At 49.9% G+C, this 21748-nt stretch overlaps 1 protein-coding gene across 6 annotated transcripts; it reads right to left on the bottom strand.

Moving 5' to 3' along the window:
• Nucleotides 1-3407: 3407 nt before the first annotated feature.
• On the bottom strand, nucleotides 3408-21740 carry LOC122368266 (exportin-7-B-like). 6 transcript variants are annotated; one of them, XM_043342036.1, is made up of 21 exons: nucleotides 21670-21740; nucleotides 21205-21445; nucleotides 16954-17120; nucleotides 16172-16396; nucleotides 15440-15640; nucleotides 14970-15089; nucleotides 14453-14599; nucleotides 13835-14007; nucleotides 13335-13522; nucleotides 12870-12975; nucleotides 12332-12449; nucleotides 12015-12106; nucleotides 11622-11766; nucleotides 11144-11344; nucleotides 10504-10810; nucleotides 10000-10214; nucleotides 9516-9678; nucleotides 7510-7566; nucleotides 5766-5843; nucleotides 4750-5056; nucleotides 3408-3811 (listed from the first exon to the last, which is right to left on the bottom strand). In XM_043342036.1, the coding sequence occupies exons 1-21, from the start codon at nucleotides 21685-21687 to the stop codon at nucleotides 3694-3696; spliced, it is 3387 nt and encodes a 1128-aa protein (XP_043197971.1). In that variant the 5' UTR covers nucleotides 21688-21740; the 3' UTR covers nucleotides 3408-3693. The 6 variants fall into 6 exon arrangements, with proteins under 6 accessions (XP_043197971.1, XP_043197980.1, XP_043197990.1 ...); XM_043342045.1 differs by having other exon boundaries at nucleotides 10504-10798; XM_043342055.1 differs by lacking the exon at nucleotides 7510-7566.
• Nucleotides 21741-21748: the final 8 nt, after the last annotated feature.

The following is a 21748-nucleotide window of genomic DNA, read 5'->3' as shown; positions in this document are numbered from 1 at the left end:
ACTCAACGCTCCGACCGGTTTTCAATGAATAACACTGCATACCAAAAATGCCAATCGCTCTCGTCATAAGATATTTAGCTTTAAATAAGTAGGTTATCTACATCATCGTTTTGAACCAAATTAATAGTTTCAACTTAACCCTCGCCGGCACAGGGGGGGGGTGATGCAACCCCCCTAAGGTTTTTCGCGAATAACTCGCGTAAAAAGTGGCCGATCACGACGAAACTTTCAGTACCCTCGCATTGATCAATTTCAGAGGCGGATCCAGCTCGGAGTATTTTTTGGGGGGGGGGGGAAACCATAACAAATTATTGATTCTTTCCATGCCTCGTCCATAGGCGTAATGTTAAAATTATGCCGTTTGGGATGGGCAAATGCCCATTTTGCCCCCCCCCCCCCCTGGATCCGCCACTGATCAATTTTACACCCACCCTGAAATTTTCATGACCCTGACCCAAATGACCTTTGACCTGTGACCTACTTTCTGAGACCATGTTTGGCCGGAATCGCGATTCGGCGTATGTCGGCTCGCATTAGCCGCGCATTTGCAAGCTTTTCGTGGTTTCAAACGTTCAAACATGTGATTTGATGTTGCTCCCATGCATTAGGGTGGATGTCAAGGTCACCTGAAGGTCAGGTCAGGTCATTGACCTTTGGTGACCTAGGTTCACTTTTTCGAGTTTTACATGTTTCTAGGCTAGTCATTAGAGCTGAATTCGAATTTAGCAACCATTTGAACATTTACGAAGTGGTTTTGGTGCATTCGTAGCATGTTACGAAGCTGCAGAAGCGGTTGACACGTACCTATTACGAATACCCGTCACGACCCCTACCGGTTGACCTGACCTGACCTGACCCGACCTGGTCTAAATGCTTACAGACATCATCTCTGATCAAAACTAACACGATATTCGTGATCAGCACCCCGGAAAACCCCATGGCAGCCACACTTTACGACTTTCTAACAGGTCTCGATTTTCCCGATTTTCGGGTCATTGACCTGACCTGGAAGGTCACCCGATGACCTAGGACCTTAAAATTGAATATCATCGGCTTCCTCTCGTGACGGGCAACACGCTCGTTTTTTTCCGCGAAGCTCTAGCTCGATCAGGGGCCAAACGGCAATGGGGGGGGGGGTCGTACCACCAACCCCCTTGTGCCGTCGACGGACGCAAAATGGGCTGTGCCGGCGAGGGTTAACAATTGGGTACCATCGGCTTCCTTTCGTCACGGGCAACACGCTCGTTTTTTTTTCTGCTAGCTCGATCAGGAGCCAAACGGCAAGGAGAGGTCCAACGGACCCCCCCCCCCCCTTTATACGTTCGCGGCTGGAAAAACACCAATACGGGCGAGGGTTCAGGAGGGAACAGAGTCGGTGACGGTCAGGGGCACTACAAGCAGAGCACCATAAGCCGTGACCGGGCTGACATACCATGTTTTGATCACGTTTTGATAGCATGACTGAAACAGACTTTTTTGGGTAGCCAGGAAATCGCATGCGACAGCCTATTCAAATTCTTACATCGGCCTTTATATGCACCAGTCGCATACAGGTACGGGATTTAGCATACGATTTCCAGACAATCGAAAGACTGTTTGGAGCCAACAAAGGAATTAAGGAAGGAATGAGTGAGTTAAAGGGACCCTCCCACCTTCAAAAAAGTTAATGAATTGGCATGAAAGTGATGTCGGCTCGGTTCAGAAAGAGCAAAACGAATATCTACCAAATTTCATCGAAAAATATTCACCGGTTTTCAAGATATTAGACTTTTACTTTTGTTTACTTTTTGGGATCTCCGCTGTTCCTAGCGACTTTATTTGAAAGTGCGGCATTTGTTGCGCGCAAAGCAGCATATACCACCGCGTGCTACAAAACGTTTTAGTCAAACTTAATGACGGACGTTCGAAAGCCTGATGACGTCATCAGATTCCCGTAATGGTTAAGAGATAGGGACCACGCTGGTCCCACCCTGCAAGTAAAGGGAAGAAATTTCTTGAACACCATAAAGCTGCGGGGGTTGCGACCAGGATAAATGGTGGTTTCTGAGCCTGGCCGCAAACTTGGCTATCTCAACTCAAAACTAATGTTAAGGTGGGAGGGTCCCTTTAAGTTGAAAGTATTAATTTGGCTCAAAATGATGATGTAGATAACTTAGTTATTTAAATCTAAATATCTTATGACAAGAGCGATTGGCATTTTTGGTATGCAGTGATATTCACTGAAAACCGGTCGGAGCGTTTGAGTCTTTAATTTAGTGGTCGCCGCTTACTAATCATGCGGCATACACGCCGCACATAACCACCAATGCCGCAACGTAGCTTAGATTTCGAGGTAAGCATTTAGTCTCACCCGCCATCATATATTGACCTTCATAAGATAAACGCATCATTCGCGCAATATTTGTCGCACTTTGATACCAAACTATTGCTTCCAAATGCCGACGTAAAGAAAACCTTTATGTGACGTCATAGAAGCAGCGGAGTTCCCAAAAAGTAAACAAAAATAAAAGTCTTATATCTCGAAAACGGGTGAATATTTTCCGGTAAAATTTGGTAGATGTTCATTTTCGCTCTTTGTGATTCACGCTACATCACTTTTATGCCAATTCATTAACTTTTTTGAAGGTGGGAGGGTCCCTTTAATAGTTAAAAAAGTAAAAATCCTGGCATTCAGCTATGGGCGACATCTATAATGCTTCTTTTGGGTGTTGCAATGCAGATCACAAGCATAGGTGGTGCAGGCTACATGCAGTAAAATATTTGGATGAAACTTGAAGTACCTATGCTATGAATAATGCATACTCAAACATGACAGGTGATTGGACTTCAATAAAATATGTTCTTATTACTATTTTACTGTCAATTATTGCTCACAATTCGTATCATATTCACAGATTACCCCACGAATGTCAGCCGTAATTTTGGTCGGATATTTGGGGTAGAATTGCCGGCAAACAGCTGATTGATTGGCTTGTTCAGATGCTCACGGACCGTGAGCATCTGTTTGCATGGCAAATTTGGGGTAAAATAAGAACTGCCCCATGGGGTAGTTTGGAAGTGGCCAATCAGAACCTACCCCATTTGGTGAAACTGGTTTGGGGTAGTTTCGCCGAAACTACCCCAAACAGAGCTTGGTGAAACTGGGCCCTGGTTCGATCCCCTCGCAAGGAGCGCGATATTGTCGAGCCCTGGTAGAAAAGGGTAAGGTTTCCGGTTAGGATTTTAACTTCCCGACGATCTACGGGAAGGACTTTACCAGCCCCATTACGAAGCAGTCTATGCATTGTGCTATAATGCTTTTGTGAACATGTAACAAGTGACTAACAACGCTTAAGCTTGAAAGTATGAACTCTTCAACACGTCCCTCAACAGTCGTCACTCAATGGCACCAGCCAACACGCGCAGTCTCTAAGACACATGACATGTATTTATACTCTGAGACGATCAATTCACCATCAGTGGGGCAGCGACAGACCGGCCGGCCGGCCTGCCCCGCGGCCCGGCCCGGCCCGGTCCGGGAGCTCGGTACAAATGCAGCACGCGCGCGCCCGCCTCTGGACGCCGCTAGTGCGGCAGCCACAGGTATCGGGCGGCGAGCGGCGGGCGGGCGGCGCGCTCCGCCTGGAAAGACATGGTCAGCCTCTGAGGGGGTGGCGCGCGCCGGCGTGCCTCCGCCGAGCACGACCGGCGGCGCTACGTCATCATGGCCGCGTCCTGACCGCCGCCGCCGCCGCCGCCGCCGCCGCCACCGCCCGGGTTCTTGGAGGGGTCGTTCACGTCTCGCCGGAACGTGGTCAGGTTCTGAGTAAACCTGCAGCACACAGACAGGGAGCGCGGTCAGGACACGGTACTATGTCACTAACACGACTAATGCAAGAACAACACAGATTCAACAATGAATGCATTATCCAGGACCAAAAGACAATGGCTTCAACACAACCAGAGCTGACCAGCCTCACCGCACCCTTTGGCGCCGTCCTCCCCGTCCCTCTCAAGTGTCCCTCACCTGGCACAGTTCTTGGTGAGCAGGTTGCTGTCCCTCTCAACTCACCTGCCCCGGTTCTTGGTGAGCAGGTTACCGTTCCTCTCACCTGTCTCAGTTTTTGGTGAGCAGGCGTCCCTCTATATCACATGGCACAGTTCTTGGTGAGCAGGTTGCTTTCCCTCTCAACTCACCTGCCCCGGTTCTTGGTGAGCAGGTTACCGTTCCTCTCACCTGTCTCAGTTTTTGGTGAGCAGGCGTCCCTCTATCTCACCTGGCACAGTTCTTGGTGAGCAGGCTGCTGTCCCTCTCAACTCACCTGCCCCGATTCTTGGTGAGCAGGTTACCGTTCCTCTCACCTGTCTCAGTTTTTGGTGAGCAGGCGTCCCTCTATCTCACCTGGCACAGTTCTTGGTGAGCAGGTTGCTGTCCCTCTCAACTCACCTGCCCCGGTTCTTGGTGAGCAGGTTACCGTTCCTCTCACCTGTCTCAGTTTTTGGTGAGCAGGCGTCCCTCTATCTCACCTGTCCCGGTTCTTGGTGAGTAGGGTGCTGTCTCTCACCTGTCCCGGTTCTTGGTGAGCAGGTTGCTGTCCCTCTCAACTCACCTGCCCCGGTTCTTGGTGAGCAGGTTACCCTTCCTCTCACCTGTCTCAGTTTTTGGTGAGCAGGCGTCCCTCTATCTCACCTGTCCCGGTTCTTGGTGAACAGGTTGCCGTCCCTCTAACTTACCTGCCCCGGTTCTTGGTAAGCAGAGTGCTGTCTCACCTGTCCCGGTTCTTGGTGAGCAGGTTGCTCTCGATGCCGTCCATGAGTGAGTCGAACGCCGCCCGGATGGCCGGCTGCCGCTCCGGCGGGTGGCTGAGCACCATCTGTTCGCGCAGGCCGCCAAAGTACTCGGCGTTGAGCAGGATGAGGCCGAGCAGTGGCCGCGACATGGACCACTGGTTGCGGCAGTCCTCGTACATGATGATGTTGAGCACGGTGGCCAGCAGCTGCTGTAGGATCTCCGGTTGCCGCTCCAGGATCTGCAGGATCGCCTCTCCAGACGGGTTGTGCGCCGGCTTCTTCTTGCCTGGGGGAGTCGCGGGGCGAGTTAGGAATATACGCGCCGAGAATGAGGCGGTTAGAGACATAGTGGACGCGAAATATGAGACGGATATGGAGCTGGTGAAATAAAAGGCACTGGCTAAGACTGAGTAATTAGACAGAACAGGAGATCGAGCCCGAGAATTACTCGCTATTTGAGGCCGCCGCCGACCGTCAGTTAGAGCTCTTTGGAAATCGACACGCCCAACCCTCCCGCAGCTGACACGGCCCAGGTCAGCGGGACAGATGAACGGCGCCCTCACTGGCCGCCATCGGCACACGGAGGAAATGGCGGCGCGCCGGGCGGCCCGATCGACGGCGCATTGATGGAGGGCGGCGGCCCGGTCATTTCCTGCTCAGCCGACCGGACTCGTTAGCACGCGAATTACGTGGCGTTACCGTCAGGCCGTATTTAAATCCGCCGTAACGCTCAGACGGGCAGCCGCCACTCAAGAGACCAGCATCACCGCGGAGGGACACGCCTAAAATTAGCGCGAATCGTGCTGATGAAGAACATTTGCTTAATCACTTCCAACACATTTTCATATGACGAGGTTAGAGATGACCCACGTCTGATTGTAAATTCGGCTGCCTTCTTAGCGCCGCTGCTTGGCAGCACATAAAACTGCCAGCTACCACCAGCGACGACGCCGGCAGCCGAGACCATGAACTAGCCGCCGAGTCGTCGAACTCACCTTTTTGCGCGAGCTGTTTGAATGTGAATGTGACGATGTGGTCGAGTGTGGCGCAGCAGCCGGTACACACCATGGTGTCTGCGGAAAGTACACATCACACATCAGAAACGGGGCCGCTGACGGGCAACACAGGCTTACTGGAGACGGTCCGAGGGCACCGACGACAATGCACAGCCCAGACGCGGACCAACCAAGGCAAATATTGAGGACATCACATACGAATACAGAGCAAAGACGCTTGACGTACTGGACTGGATCACACTCTTTGTGCTGACAGCATTACAACACATTGCACCGCTACGCAATCAACGGTAATAATAACCAGAAACGCGTAACACATGACCTTTCAACAGCCGGCATCCCACGGTTCAGAACATCTATTCATGGTGGCACCGCCTCTGGCTGATGGGGTATTCATAATAGAGAGCTATTTCGATGGCCTTTCTTTAGTTTGCAACCGCAAGGGTGAACAGAGTACATTTCAGAACACGTGACGTAAAAAAAAACATGACATGAAATCAAAGCATGGCATTCAGAAATCGATAGCACGTAAAACAATCATTTCGCTCGGGTCTGTTCTCTAGATGCCAAACAACCAAAGCCTAATGTCCTGTGGCATGTTTCACGAATTTAACATATTGGCTACATAGTACGCAAAATTTATCGGATTCATTGCTACCATAGTGTAAGCTGAACGTTATCTTCCACGGAGGTCATAGATGTAAGATCAAGATGGCAGACAACATTCGAAAAGTAGTCCCAGCATACCACAGTTCACGTTATACGTGACTACATGGCTCCACATGAGATGCAAGCCACAAACACCAAGCAGCTTTCAGATCCGAGCAGCCATGCACGTTGCACACAACACTTTTTCACTTACACGCACATCTACAGCAAGCACAGCTTGTAAACAGCGGCTACAGGTAGACACAGGAAACACACCGGAGTCAGAGGTTACAACATACAAGCAGTGCATCTACCACACTTTGTAATAGTGGTTATGGGCGACAAAAGTATCACGTTATTAATAGAATGGGAGTGTGGGTGTCCCGATGAGTGAACACAACACACCAGAGCAGATTTTCTGCCGCTGCAAACGTTCACAGCACGGGCCATCCGCAGCCGTTGCAAACCCCTCATATTGAGCCGCGTCCCATAGTCCGCAGAGTCGATGTCAACAGAGCCCCTCCCCCTCCCCTATTCCGGTACAGGAGAGGACGGCCCACTCCACTGTACGGAAGTCAGCGTGGCACCCATAAAGCCTCCTGCTCTATTTAATGCCAAACATGGACCAAGACTGTGGTTCGATAATCCCATTGCCCATCGCACAGTCCAAGTGCGAGGCGTCCAATTATAAAATGTGGTTAACCAAATGCGGTTACAGGACTTCCCATATTCAACTATAGCAATCCAACGGACATCTGTCCCTCAAGATGCAAAGGTGGGCACTGGGCAAAGGCCTGGCAGTCACAAGATCTAGTTAGCACTAAACTACACCAAACCATGACATTATAAAACACCTGCCGCGAATCAGCTCTATCTCAGCCATTGTCCACTACAGCCACTGTCGGCCGAGCATCGAACCTTCTACACTAATCCACCAATCCGTTAGTGAACAGCGTAGTGTATGTGCTCACAGCACGAGGGGCAGAGCTCACACTCTAACAGAGGCCGCGGCATGCGGGCGGCGCGGCTCTCTGCCCGGGGGTAGGGGAGGAGACGGGGGCGGGAGAGGGCTTACCGAGCACCGGTCCCACCTTTCCCAGCTTAGTGAGCCGGCCGGGCCGCTGACTGGTATCTGGGGACAGAGCGCGCAGCACCGCCAGGCAGCCACCGGCACCGCCCGGCCATCCGTGCACACAGACACAGCGGCAACGACAGACAGACGAGGATAGGTATATATCGACCCAAGGCACCGGCAGGCAGCCACCGGCACCGCACGGCCCTCCCCTGCACTCCAAAACACAGAGGCGCAGACAGAGACAGGCGTAGGCACCGCTTGGTGCTCTCCGACCCACCTCGCACACACACACACAGACAGACACAAACCTTGACACTGGCACAATCCTCTCCCCGCACAGCATCACAACTGGGACAGTCGAGCTGAACTTTGTCAGAGAGCACTTTGTCAGCAGTCTGAGGTAAGAGCAACACCGTCGGAACGTAAAATGACCATCAAGGCCAAATGCGAGGACCAAAAGCGAGAAAACACAGCGAAACGAAGGCATTACTCAATGAAATCCACCTACATCTTTAAATCTATGAAAAAGTGAACAGAAAAGAAAGTACGATTGATGTCTTCGAAAATGCTGGAACGGAGCAAACTCGAGACTGCTACTTCAATCCCATGCCGTTCTTGCCTCCACTGAAGTTCGCTAAAGCTACTCTGTTTATAGATGAACATACGTTAAATGAGTGCAAAGCAGGTAGGGATAAAGGCAAGGCCAAATGTGCATTGCTCGTCTATGCAAGCTGAGCAAACGGGTTTAAGAATAAGCGGGTGCAAGTCGATTCACACACTGTCATACATGCGAGCATCGGAAGTACGTCCTGACAAATAAAGCACACATACTACGCACAACCCTGCAAAGTGTGCGCCTGCTTACACTTCATACACACAACACGCTCAGCAGAGAAGCATGAAGGGTCAATCGGGCAGTCGGCCCGTCAGACGGCCATGCGGCGGTCGGCCCAGGCGGCCCGGGGTGCGCCCTACTGCACACGGACGAACGTGCGTGCGTCGTGCATGCCCGCCTGGGCGGGGCGGGGGCGGCGGACGGCCGGCCGGACCCCGCGGCGGACGGCTCGAGACCGGCACCGGGCTACCGCCGACACAGAGAGGCACAGGCGCCGCCGGCATCAGAAGCCGGGTGGCGGGGACCAGCAGAGGAGACAGCGACGCTCTGACGGGATCCGGAGAGGGAAAGTCGCGAGGAAGGGTGGCCAGAGGGATGAAACAGATGTGGATATTGGTGACGAGTGAGGACTTTCTGGCTTGCCGATACTTTGGTGGATGTCGATGTTGTTTGTCGAAAGACTTAAGTGGCATAACGTAGCCATCAGCTCATGGACAAAAAATATCGGTAAATATGTAGATGCCTACAAATAAACAAAAATCATCGCGATACGTACCAAAAAAGCATGTACTCATTCAACAGGAAGTTCATAAAAATATAACAATACAAAATGAAAAGAACGTTTTCGCCTCAGTAGAGCGATCTCATATCGGGAGCGATTCGATCTCGAGCTGATTCGACTGGTTCGTCCGGTTCGTTAACTGATTCGTTAGCAGTGCGTTAGCCATGCTCCAACCGTAAAGCTAAAATCACTGGTCAAACGTATTACATATACGTAGGTACCATTTTAAATGCAGTAATCCACACAGCGCGAGAGCAAAGGCGCTAAGACACCAAACAACAACTGTTTTTTCAACAGTCATTGACGTCAACAAACAAACAAACAAAAAACGAAAAGTTTGTGTTGCGTGGAAAAACAAGCGCGTGTAAACGGCAGAGCGTTCTGTAAACGTCAGTGGCAAAACTTAACTAGCATCTGCAAGCCCGACAGCCACCACCAGGAAGGAAAGAGCGGAAAGAGTGTGATAGCGACAGAGAGAGGAGTCAGCGCCGAGTCTCGAGAAGGGCAGAGTGGAAGTGGGTACTTTGGCGGCGCCCGGCGCGGCCTCCGAGCCGGCGCCCGGGCGTCGGGCCGCCCGTCCAGCCGCCCCTCCGTGCGCCGTTCCTGTACCTGTGAAATAGTTCAGATTCCCACCTAACGCCTGCAGTCCTTCTGAGATCGAGGCGAAAATGTAGAGGAACACCTGCGGCTCCAGCGACGAGAGGAACGCCATGTGGTCCTGACACAGACACTCGAGCAGCACGTAGTAGGACTGAGACAGCTTCGGGTAGTCCTGTAACAGACGGAGAAGGAGAAATCACCATCAGAACCGTGCCTTTCGCCAGGCGTGGTGACACAGTCTTAGAATTACGGCGAGTACAAGAAGACAGTTGTCTGTAGATGGCGCTTTGGCGAGAAAATAATTCATCCTCGCTACTCGCATCTTTTGTAGATGCAATAACTTACGCAAAAGTTCAACGATGTAAAGCCCACCATACACCAAAATAGCGTCACCTTTTCCGTAACTCGAGCCTCCCGCGCCTATCCATCTATCCGTCCCTCGCCCCGCCCGCTCCCCGTCCCCAGCCCATGCGCTCCCATGTTTGCTGCTCACCAGGAGATCACTGTGTGGCACAGAGAGGAGCAGCTTGACAAACGTCCGCAGCGCGTTGTCCAGCGTCTCGTCACCGTACAACCGGAACCCGCCGAAGTTGACGTAGTTGCCGCACAACGCCGACTTGAGCATCGAGAAGCAGATGCAGATGCCCTTGAGCCGCATCGGGTACACTTGGTCCTTGGAGAGGTCGGGAATTGTCAGTATCCGCTCGCCTGTAGAAGGGAGAGATACGGGCAGGGCGCCACAGCGGTCAGTGGGGGCGGGGTAGACGGAGCCACAGCGGTCAGTGAGGCGGGGTCACAACTAGGTGCCACAATGACCAGTGGGACGGGAGCACACGAGAGCAACGGCGAAAGGCCCGTCAGTCGAGCAATGTAAATAGTCTGAGGCATTGCCCGTCAAACGCTATCATCAATTGATTCACCGACATTGTACTGTAAGACGTGGGTTTTGTCGTTTTTTTCTTTGTAACTGTAATCATACTTCATTATCATCACTCACCGTACGTGCAGAGCAGCTTGCTCATCTCGCGGAAGAGCAGGATGCCGTTGGGTGAGCTGACGTCGAACTGCAGTCGCTGTGACCGGTTCTGCACCAGCTCGGCGAACAGCTTCAGCACGGGCGTGGTCAGCTGCGGCTCGGTGAACCACAGCTCCACGGCGCGCTGAAGGATCGGCGTGTACGCCGGGTAGATCCAGTCGAACAGCATCATGTAGGACGCCTTGGTGTTGAAGGCGAACACGAGGCCGCGCAGGTCGCGCGCCAGCCCGATCAGCGCCTTCTTGGTCTCCTCACCCTGTCCGGCGGCCAGCGGGGCGCGAGGAGGGGGGTTGGTTTTGTAAGCGAGATGATGCAGATTTAACAATAGGAGCATGAGCTTTACCAATGCAATGACAAATATCGCATTAGTTCAACAGTCTAATTTGTAATCACGTTAAAAATTAAGCTGAACAGCTAATAGACGTGGAATTCAATCGTAGAAATTGGAATGCCTTTTGTAGAATGCGAATGCTTTTCAATACAGGCATTCGCTAACAGTCAAAGCCCTCCCGGCTTGCTCCCAGCCACCAAACATAGCCGCTTTCTCTTTCAGGCAATGAATGACCCAACTCTCCCGGTCCGGTCCGGTCCCGGTGCTCACCTGGAACATGTTGGCCTCGCTGGCCATGAGCGCGCCGATGGCGTCGAAGGCGGCCGTCAGCGGCTCCATGAACGCCTGGAACTTGGCGTCGTCCTCACCCAGTTCGACCATCAGCAGCCGGCCCAGCGACGTGTAGAACATGGTGCGACACTTCATCTCCTTCACCGCCACGCCGGCGCCCAGGAACGGAAAGTGGTCGCTCTGCGGGACGAAAGGCAGGGGGTGATGCAGACGGGAATGGCTGGGCGGGTAATCAACTTATGTATCTTAAGTACGATTGGAGACGGAAAAATTAAAGGTGGGGTAAGCAACAAACATAAACAGCCTCAGATTACTTCTCTATCGTCATGGATTCTCTCAATGAATGACCGGCAAAGCAACAACTTAATCCAAGATTATATTTAGCTTGGCTAAATACGCCCGATAACAACCGTACCGAAGAGGCCGCTCTGTCTGACCGGCTGGCTCGCTGACTCACCGTGTGGTTGTTGAGCAGGAACTGCACCTCCTCCAGTTTGACTAGCTTCCGCACGCTGCTGTAGCCCACCGACAGATCGTTGAGCAGCATCAGAGTGCGAGTGGTTATCTGCTCGCTGCCGCCCCAGAATTTCAGATTCGTGATTCTGCCGACAGACGCGTAGAGTGTTAGACGAGAGCAAACGGGAACAACTGCGATGGATGCAAAAAAAAAATATAAGAGCAAACTTTCAGTTACTCAAACTCCCATTCAAGCTGTTGAAATTCATATAGAATATGGAAGCATGAAGTGCAATAAAAAATAATCAAGATACATATTGACTGAAGTGACGCTACTGGCGCTGACATAAAAAGATTAATATCAGAGCTCGGACGGCCCCTCAGAGCTACTTACATTTTACGCATAAAAACACTAAGCACTGTGGCCTCATCACTGAGACCGAGAACCTCGGAGAGACGACTATACACCTTGGCCGTCTTTTGTACCTGAAACAACACAAACAAAACACCTTGGTAAACGCCTGAGGAACCCACACCAATCTAACAAATCTTTCAACGATTTACACTGCCACAGGGCCACTATAATGATGCCACTTATCATAACTATATTTTGCATTGATATCCTCTCCTTACATCCATTCCCTTTACGTCCTCCCCATCGCTCCCCTTCTCCCACCCGTTTCCGTTAGTATGCCACACGGCACCCCGCACCTGATCGCCGACGTAGATCTTCCTGAACTGCTCGAAGAAGCTGATGGTGGCCAGCTCGAGTTTCTCGCAGCCACCCTGGTTCAGCCTCGAGTCGGTCAGGTTCATGAGCTGGAGTACCCTGCCGGCGCATACGCGGGCAGTCAGTGTACGGGGCGAGGGCGGGGAGTGAGGAGACGCGACAGTGTGACTGTCGAGGGCGGAAGTCTACAGAGGGGCGGCGCAGGTGGTCGCAGCAGCTTGACTCCCTGTCAACACTGCATAAGCTGACAGCGAGCTAGCCGCCAGCAAGATAATTGCAATTCAAACAAGCCTTGCGTTTCCTCACATGTCGTGGACAGGTGAAATAAACGATCTTCGAAAAGGCACATACAAGCCCTAGCTAGTGACAGTTCTTTTCAGCAGCTACGAGTACTCAGCATTCACAGTATAAAGCTCTAGTTTGTGCTTTTAAAAGCGGCCTTTCCCAATCTTTACCACCACAGCAAACCACGGCACACCATTTATCGCCGGTCGTCAGCCGCTCTCCCCTGGGGCTCACCTGCAGATGAGCTCTCCGTCCATGCTGTCGTGCTCATCGTTTGTGTTGAAACTGACCCGGCCGCCGACCGCCGAGCCAATTATGTAAACCAGCCGGGTTAGCTGAGCTGCGCGGAGAGACAGACAGACACACAGACGGCGGACGGTTAGTCGGAGACCGGTACCGGCCGGCACACAACTCAGTCTCAGCGGCGTGCACACAGTCACAGACACTGCAACCAGTCTACCACTATAGTTAGGATATATTTTACATTGCATTGTCAAGATGGCACATTATGTTACCAAACGTCTTACGCAAGTCGTCATTTAGTCAAGGAAATAACAGGTCGTACTCAGTTAGAAGAGCTCTAGTTCCCAGTATCACGAGCACCACACCCATCCTCCTCGTGTCACCTAAGCCTGCACATCACGGCTGCCTCCACAGCCCAGCCAGAAGGCATGCAGCAGTCCCACCGACCCAACCCACCTTCCTTGATGGCACTCTCCAGCCGGTTGTTGACGTTGAGCGCCTGCTGGTAGGCCTGCGCCGTCTCGTCGAACAGACTGACCAGCAGGCGGCACGTCTTCTTGTACTCGCAGCGTGCGATGGTGCTGATCTGGTCCAGCTGCTGCTGCACCATGCCCAGGTCGTCCAGCGGGTCCTCCAGGCCGTCCCTGCACGGAGAACGAGACAGCACCGTCAGACATCGACACAACCATATTCTTGCAGATGCATGTCCGATGTGATTAAATGTCATCCTTATTTATCTTACGCATCGTAATATCATACGTCGTATCAAACCAATTGACATCCAAAGACAGGCGAAATGAGACCAAGCAAGTAGAACTTGGCAAAACTGTGCTTGCCTTCCCGGGCCACTGAACAACCATCCCTTTCTTTCATAGCATCTCGATTCCTCAACCCAAGCAAGGAAGCCCTGACCAGTGACAGATCTGCAAACAGCACGACCATGAGTGACCACCCACCTGACGACGACGGCGGCGGCCTCGAGCCTGGACGTGATGTAGGCCTTGGTGACCTCTGGTGTGTAGGTCTCCAGCAGGTGCGGCTCCGAGGCCTTGACGTACGGCACCGAGGCCACCATGCGCTGCCACAGGCTCAGCAGGTAGTGGACGCTGTTTGGCGCAAACTGCCACATCTGAGGGCGACGCGGAGAGGATCAGTCGTCAGAAAACATACGGCAGCCGGGGGATACTCGGGTGGGGCGGAGTACACACTGGGAGAAACCAGCAGTTCTGAATTCTGAGCATCAATTTCAATAGGACCACCATCGAACAGCGCCCTGGTCAGCTAGTTACTTAGGATTGGTAGAAATGTGATGATGCTGGGCGGGATCTAAGAGCTGATTCAGGGTCCACTTACTGATATTAATGTGAGTTCGTACTTCGCAACGCATCTCGGACAGTCAGCGAGAAAGCAAGAAAACCCGGACAAACGTTTGCTCTATCAGATACATCACCTGAACTCTTCTCACCTTAGGAAGACTTTTTGGAATCAGAAAAAGCCCAGTGCTTTTCTCACTTTGCTCGCCCAGCGGCCACAGCCCCCGGTTCCCCGCGGTTCTGCCGTCACGCCCGCCCCACCTGTAAGCTCTCCACTGTGAACTTGGCCACCAGCCGTATGACGTCCGGGTAGTTGTCGACCATGACCAGCTCGCCCAGCTGATAGTTGGATTTGAGCCGCGCCAGCAGCCGGCAGAACTCGTGGTAGTTGTTGGCGTCAGTCAAACCCTGCCCAAAGTGCGCGGAATGTCGAATACAATAGTTAAAACGAGAAAAGTACTCTTATTCGGCCACTGCCGTGATTGAATGAGTGCTACATGTTATAGTACATTTCACAGTTCCATAAGCCATTGAATCACCCTTCGTGTTAAATCCAGTAAAAGCTGTTCGTTAATGTCACTTTCATTAGTTCTCCTGTTCGTCGTTAATAATTGAGTTGAGTGTCCGTTGATCGTAGGTGTGCTGTCACGAGCGACGATCACGTCAGAGCTGTTTACGTCTGATGACATAGCATTCCAGGAGGCGGAAATCAATACCCGGCCGTCCAGCCGCACATTCCCGGCGATCCACAGGCCGGGGGACGGACAGTGCGCCGTACCTGGGGATTTTGTAGCACGTTCTTGACGCCCTGTACGAGGTGGTTGAGGAACTTGGCCCGCTCCTGGTTGTTGAATAATGACCGCCGAACGGAGGCGATCTGCACTAGACACGATAACGCCTGCAACACGTCAGAGGGGCAGTGATCAGGAATGACACGCGTAAGCAGCATCGAAGTACCATGATAGCCCATGTCATTTTTAGAGCAATACGTCAGTTTAAGTCACGAATTACACAATGTCCTACCGTACAAAAACAAACTAAGACCTTATTGAGAGATATTAGTTACCCATTAGTTTTTGAAAACTGTGAAATTAGCATTCAGGCATCTTGCTGCATAAATACTCTAAGCCATTCCAACCAGTTGATATTCATGCCCTTTCCCCCTTTCTCCGACATGATAGCATTACATTATAGGCGTCGCTCGTTATAGCCGACCTCCCCGGCCGAGCCCGCCCGACCAAAACTCACCAGCGAGGAGAGGGAGTAGGGCAGCGAGGCATACAGGTCAAAGAACAGCTTGAGCGTGGCGGCGTCGAGGAAGGCGGGCCGCCACGCGGTGGGGATCTGCACGGTACACAGGTCGTCCGACGACTCGTCGGTCGAGGTGCCGATGAAGTCAAACATAAGACAGTTCTGGGAGAGCCGCAGCAGCTGGGTCATCAGACCGTGCTGTGGAGAGGAGACGCCAGTCAGAACACGGTGGGTAACAACAAATCACAAATAGGATCCACTCATAACCGACGGTAAACGAGCCGTATCTACGGAGAGCAGATGAGGTAATATACCCGGATCGTGAAACAGAGATGGAAAGTGGACACGGGCTGTGGACGGACGCGGAGATGGATATGGCGATACGCCATCACCCGATAGCCTTGCATCACGCCGTACCCCCGACAATGTGGGAGGGGGGAGTGATGTCACCTCTCGCGCGGAGGCACTGACTAGGAGCGGTGACGTAACCATGGTCATCTCACATTCCGCGCCGGGAGATTAAAGGATTCCCAGCGCAACGACCGTGAGCGGAGATGCCATGACTCATGGTGAGAAATATAAAAATATACAGAAAGAGTAAACCTTAACGTAAGCATAAAAGTCAAAACCACTAAAACAACAAAAGAACGAAAGATTGCAGCACATAATTTTGTAAAAAGCATGCCCACAAATAGTGGAGTGTGCGTAAACAGCTCCCCGTCTTCTCACCTGCGACTCGTCGCTGAAGTCGAGGTTTTTGCAGTTCTCGAGGGCGGTGCGGAGCAGCGTGCAGCTGAGCTGGAACACCTCGTAGAGGCTGGTGTCGCGGAACGAGGCGGCCGTCTTGCGGTGCCTGTTGAGCGAGCGGATGGCGTCCGTCTCGGTCAGCGTGTTCATCTCCACCGTCAGCTGGGAGAGCAGCTGGACGCCGATCATGCAGTGCTGCACGGAGCCCTGCGGCACGGAGGATAGAGGTGTCAGCTGGGGTGGCGTGAATAATGCGAGCAAAACATTGGAAAATGTTCAGAGGTGCGGTGTGCACAAAGTCAGCACCTTAGTGGCAGCCAGCTTGGTAAACGAGGACTTAACCATCAGTGATGCGGCCTTCAGAACATTCTCAGTCGCGGGGGATGTTCTGAAAATATCTTTAAAAATGCAACACATATCCGAGGTTTAATATTATAAAACAAAAGACAATGAAAGTCAATCCAACGACGTGACGTCAATGCAACATTGAGCGAGTCACAGTATCACACTGAACTGGCAAACACTACGGCATAAATCATTTAGCAGCACTTCGGGCAAATGATTTATGCTGGCGGTCACATCGACCGCCTAGGCGGTCACATCGACCGCCTAGCTGGTCGATCAATGAACTAAAATCGACCAGTCTCATCGATATGCAAACTTTATAGTTTGTTTGATTCTTTGCGTTCCGTTAAGGTACGTCGCCGACATCGATTTCACTAGGCGCTGGCATTGATTAAATTATCCATTCCCCGAGTCCTCACCTGCAGGAACACGGAGACGTCCTCGATGACGTTGCGGAAGACGAAGTCGTCCTTGGTGGCGTCGAACCAGCCGAGCTTGGTGAGCCTGCCGAACAGCGTCACCATGGCCTGCACCACGAAAGGCTCCATCTTTGGCCGCGTCGCCAGGTAGTTCAGGATGTAGTTCCCTGGCGAGTTCACAGCGAGGGCGCATCATCAGGAGAGGTGGAAGTCTTATGACACAGCAAATGCTAAGGGTATAATTTTACATACTATTTACCTTCTTATACAAGCTACAAAGTTGCAAGCTATATAAGTAGTTGCATTTCGACGGCTTTGTCCAAGACCAAGCCGTTGGGAGTCGACCAGGATCAAATCAAAGTACATGTAGGTAGCCCACAAACGTCAAAATCGTGAAAATTCGACCTTTGAAAACCTCTAGTGACCTGACCTAAAAATCAAAAAAGTTCCCTTCAAATGTTTTTTTTTGCAACTTCTGGAAAATTGCCTTTTCTCCCTCGTCCCAGGACTCAGGAGACAGGAGCCGTAGCAAGAAGCTGCTCCTTCCCAACCCTGATGAGCTATAGTTGGACCACCACCCTAGCGCGGGCTAGCATTAAGCAATTTTGAAGGAAAAATGCATATAAATCTGAAAGATGGCAATTTGACTTCAAAGTAGAGTAAAATGACCAAGTTTTTTTCTGATGCATTATGATGTATTATGGCTTCACTGACAAACTTCTGTTCCAAGAAAAGGTAATTGATATTTTAATTCATCTTCAAACTCTCGCGAAAAGTAATATTCCAGAGCAATTTTTCATTCCTAATTTTACCAACCAGTAAAACGTCTTATAGGGCGACAAACGGAGCGAGCGAGAGGTCCCAACTTACTTTTGAACAGTACCCTACTATCCGGTCCCTAACCGGCTACCAAATTTGAGCGCAATCGATCCAGCCGTTCTTGAGATCTAGAATCGACCTGTGCACGTGCGCACGTGCAGCAGCACCCCAACTGTGGGACATGGAAATGCATTGCCTACCTACATGCAAAGTTTCAGCGCAATTGGCCCAGTAACTACCGAAATATTGCAATTGTTACCAAACTGACACTTCTTCGTTTTGCACGTGGCACGTGCATAAGGGGTCACCCACGTCCCACATGCAGCGAAAATAGTCCAATACTTGGTAGAAGGAATCAAGCTACCCTACAAAAAATACCGCAAGCAAATCGGTCCAGCGGTTGCTGATTTATGAGCCTCTCAAAAACGTTACAGGCCGGGTCGGGTCGGGTCGGGCCGGGCCGGGCCGCTCATACTGATATTTTTCTGTTATATGGGAAAGACTCGGCTCGCTTCGCTCGCTCCGTAATAAAAACCACTTGCATGTACATTTGCTGCCTGGCTTTTACCACAAAAGGCAGCCGATGGTAGGTCAGGTCAGGTCAGGCCAGGTCAACCAGTAGGCATCATGCTGGGTATTCATTGACGGTGTCAACCACCACTGACAGCTTTGTAACATGTGACACAAAACTTCTTCGTAAATGTTCGAATGGTTACTAAATTCGAAATCGGCTCCAAAACTAGCCTGGAAACATGTAAAACTTGAAAAATTAAATCCAGGTGCTTAAGGGTCAACTGACCTGACCTTAACGTGACCTTGACACCTAACATAATGCAAGGGACCAAATCATTTCACATGTTTAAGCGTTTACAACCACAAAAGGACTGCAAACGCGCGGATAATATGAGCCGACATATATGTCGGCTCATATTATCCGCGATTCCGGTCGAACATGGTCCCGAGAAATGTCACAGGTCAAAGGTCATTTGGGTCAGGGTCATGAATTTTTCAGGGTATGCGTAAAATTGATCAACTCGAGGGTACATACCGAATGTTTCGTCGCGATCGGCCGCTTTTAGCGCGAGTTATTCGCGAAAAACCGAGAGGGATCCATTAGACCCTCCCCCCCCCCCATATGTGCGAGGGTTAACCCGCACCCCGTAGGGCTACCGGCGGACCCTACCGGCTACCACCCGTAGGGGGGGGGGCGTTTCGCCCCCCCCCTAAAATCTCGGAAATTTACCGGCCGATTTTCAAAATTCAAACGTCGTTCGATAGCCCCACCCGTGAACCACCTTGTGACCAAATTTCATTGACCTAGGTCAAACCGATGACGTCACAGGTCAGGTCAAAGGTCAGATTTTCACTGTTCACAGGCATTTCAAGAAATGTATTGTGAAATCGAGTAAATTGGTAAGTTATTGAAAACCATCGATGGTACATTGTTGGTCAAACACATACTTCGCTATCTGAGGTCACTGATACCAGGTCAGGTCACAGAGGTCAGGTCACTGGGGGGTCACAATATGAAAGTGTCATGTGATCCATGTTTTATGGTCCATTTTACATGACAAATGCGATTATGTGGGTCAGGCAGCCTTTGGGGCCAGCTAAGGTCACGTTTTGGTGAAGGTCAGGTCAAGGTCAGGTCATATTAGGTCAAATGTTGATATTTTTGCATAAAATGGGTATCGATTCGATGCAGCTCATCACGGGGAGTCCAATGGTGGTCTTTGTTTTGCCCTACGTAGTCTAGAATTGCCAAAAATTGAGTTTGAAAATTTGACGTCATCATTTTTGAAGTTTTTTCGCTATAACTTGGCCAAAAAACGAGGTATCGATCTGAAATTTGGTATATAGATAGAGGACGGTAGTTACTATCACATTTATTCCGGTTTTTCGAAACAAAAAACTTTTTGGATTTTTTGGCTAATATATAAAAAAATTGCTTTTTTGATTTTTGGGGGTCAAAACTCAATAATTTCAAAAATCTGAGTTAGCAGTTTTGTAGCCCTGTCAATTCTACACCTTTTATGTCTTGATCGTTTTTCTGTATCTCCAAAGCTGTGGGTCTGACAGCTCTTCTCGCGAAGGTCTTTTTTCGGTCGAAAATGGCAGAACATAACGTCATTCTGACGTCATTTGTGGCCAACCTATAAAAGCCTCTGGAAAAAAAATTTTGGTCACAATGTGTAAAATTGATGCCCGGAGGGGTCATGAAAGTTTGGTGGCGATATCTCTAGCCGTTTAGGAGATATCGACGGAAAAGGGCAGGGGGGCCGTTTGGCCCCCCCCCCCTACGGGGCGCGGGTTAATATGTTTACAGAAAAGTGCATGGGGGAATCCAAACACCTCCTTTTGGCCTCCATTCCTGTAGTTACTAAGCTGAACTGACATTGTTGTGGTCATGTATACATTGTAAGAATACCAATTTCAATTTGCTCCAAAAATAAACTTCATGAATGCAACAAAAAAGCATTGATGGCAATAAAACCCTTGCTTTATTGGTACTTTTTGTCAGTTACAATATCACCAAACACTTCAGCAAACCAATCCTTTACAATCAACTTTCATTTGTACCTTGTATTTTACAGCCAAATAAAAAGTAAACAGCTAGATTGGCTAAAATATTTATAATTCCTTTCAGCCTCTAACCAAATATCACTCAGATTACTCAGCTTATGCAAACTGTTGCAGTTTAAAACTGGAAAAATTGGTGCCGTGACTGGATATTGTACTTTGTAAAATGACAGTGAAACATACACAACAAACAGTTGACTTAAAGTAAGTTTTAGTTAAAATTCCAGCTAAGTTTAAGTTACTTAATGCAACATTTAATGCCACACCACATAACTGCCGTCCAAAGGCAAAAACGCATATGTCGGGTCATGACCTGACCCGCATGCGGTTTTGCCTTTGGACGGCAGATAAAATAATCACAACATATGGCGTGAAGACTCAAATTAAAATACAAATATACAAACTTTGCTGAGTTACACAAGGAAAAAGAGGCAGGGAAATAGTACTTATGGCACATACATACAAGCTTAGGAAAGATGATACAACCTTAAGTTTGCCTTCATTTATTGACAATTGCATTGCCAACCTAACCAGAAACAACACCTCAATAAGTTTTAAATCTTGATACATATCACAATCAAAGATGTTGTGATAGCAGGTTAAGTAGCATTGTCATTTGCCTTTTTAAGCATTAGGCTGTAAAATAAAATATGCACACTGAGCATTTACATCTTGCAGATTATATGTTTGTTTTGCATGAAATTAAGTGGTTCTCAAGGACACAATTAATACTTAATAGGTACCTACAATATCATTGTGAAAGGCTTAGTGTCTAAATATTTATAATATCTACCACAAAAAAACACATTACAACAATAGACATTATACAATAAACTTCAAGTTTGTACTCACTCATATCAACTCGCTGGTGCATGGATATAGACTGTGAATTTCTTGTAACCAGTTTAGTCAGGGTGGTTGCTGCCAGAAGCTGGGAATACGGAGAATCTCCCCTCTGCAGGAGAAGCTGACATTTATTGAGGGTGTCTGGAGCATTTTGAAACTGAACTAGGGTCTTTTCTGCCTCTGCTCTTTGAACGGCATCTGTGGCTTCGTATAGATGCGTGCAAAGTATCTCCAGCTGACGTACTTGCTGTAAAGTAAAAACAAAACACGTGAAAATCGTACTAGTTTCACATTGGGACAATTACGACGCAGCAAAATCGCGCTGTATGAAGCCGATGTAATAAAGTATGCACATAATGTCGTTGAACAATGAAAGAAAGGTATGTGAAAAGAAAAATATTCAAGCACTGTCGAATTTGGAACAAAACGAATACCCCAACAACTATATTTTCAGTGCACTGCGCAACGAACCTGCTCCTCGTCCGCCATTTTCGGGCTGTTTATTTTCTTGATAGTGATGAATTTTACGATAAATGTGGATTTTAAAAAT

The sequence above is a fragment of the Amphibalanus amphitrite genome, unplaced genomic scaffold (genome assembly GCF_019059575.1).
Source record: "Amphibalanus amphitrite isolate SeventyFive unplaced genomic scaffold, NRLGWU_Aamphi_draft 000032F_arrow, whole genome shotgun sequence".
NCBI lineage: Eukaryota > Metazoa > Arthropoda > Thecostraca > Balanomorpha > Balanidae > Amphibalanus > Amphibalanus amphitrite.
This window is presented reverse-complemented; position numbering and strand designations above follow the sequence as displayed.

Coding starts and splice junctions, on each gene's coding strand:
- LOC122368266 (XM_043342036.1), bottom strand. Junction 14,008..14,452: donor TCACAGTGGAGAGCTTACAG/GTGGGGCGGGCG, acceptor CGTCGCCCTCAG/ATGTGGCAGTTTGCGCCAAA. Junction 12,107..12,331: donor AGATCTACGTCGGCGATCAG/GTGCGGGGTGCC, acceptor GTGTTGTTTCAG/GTACAAAAGACGGCCAAGGT.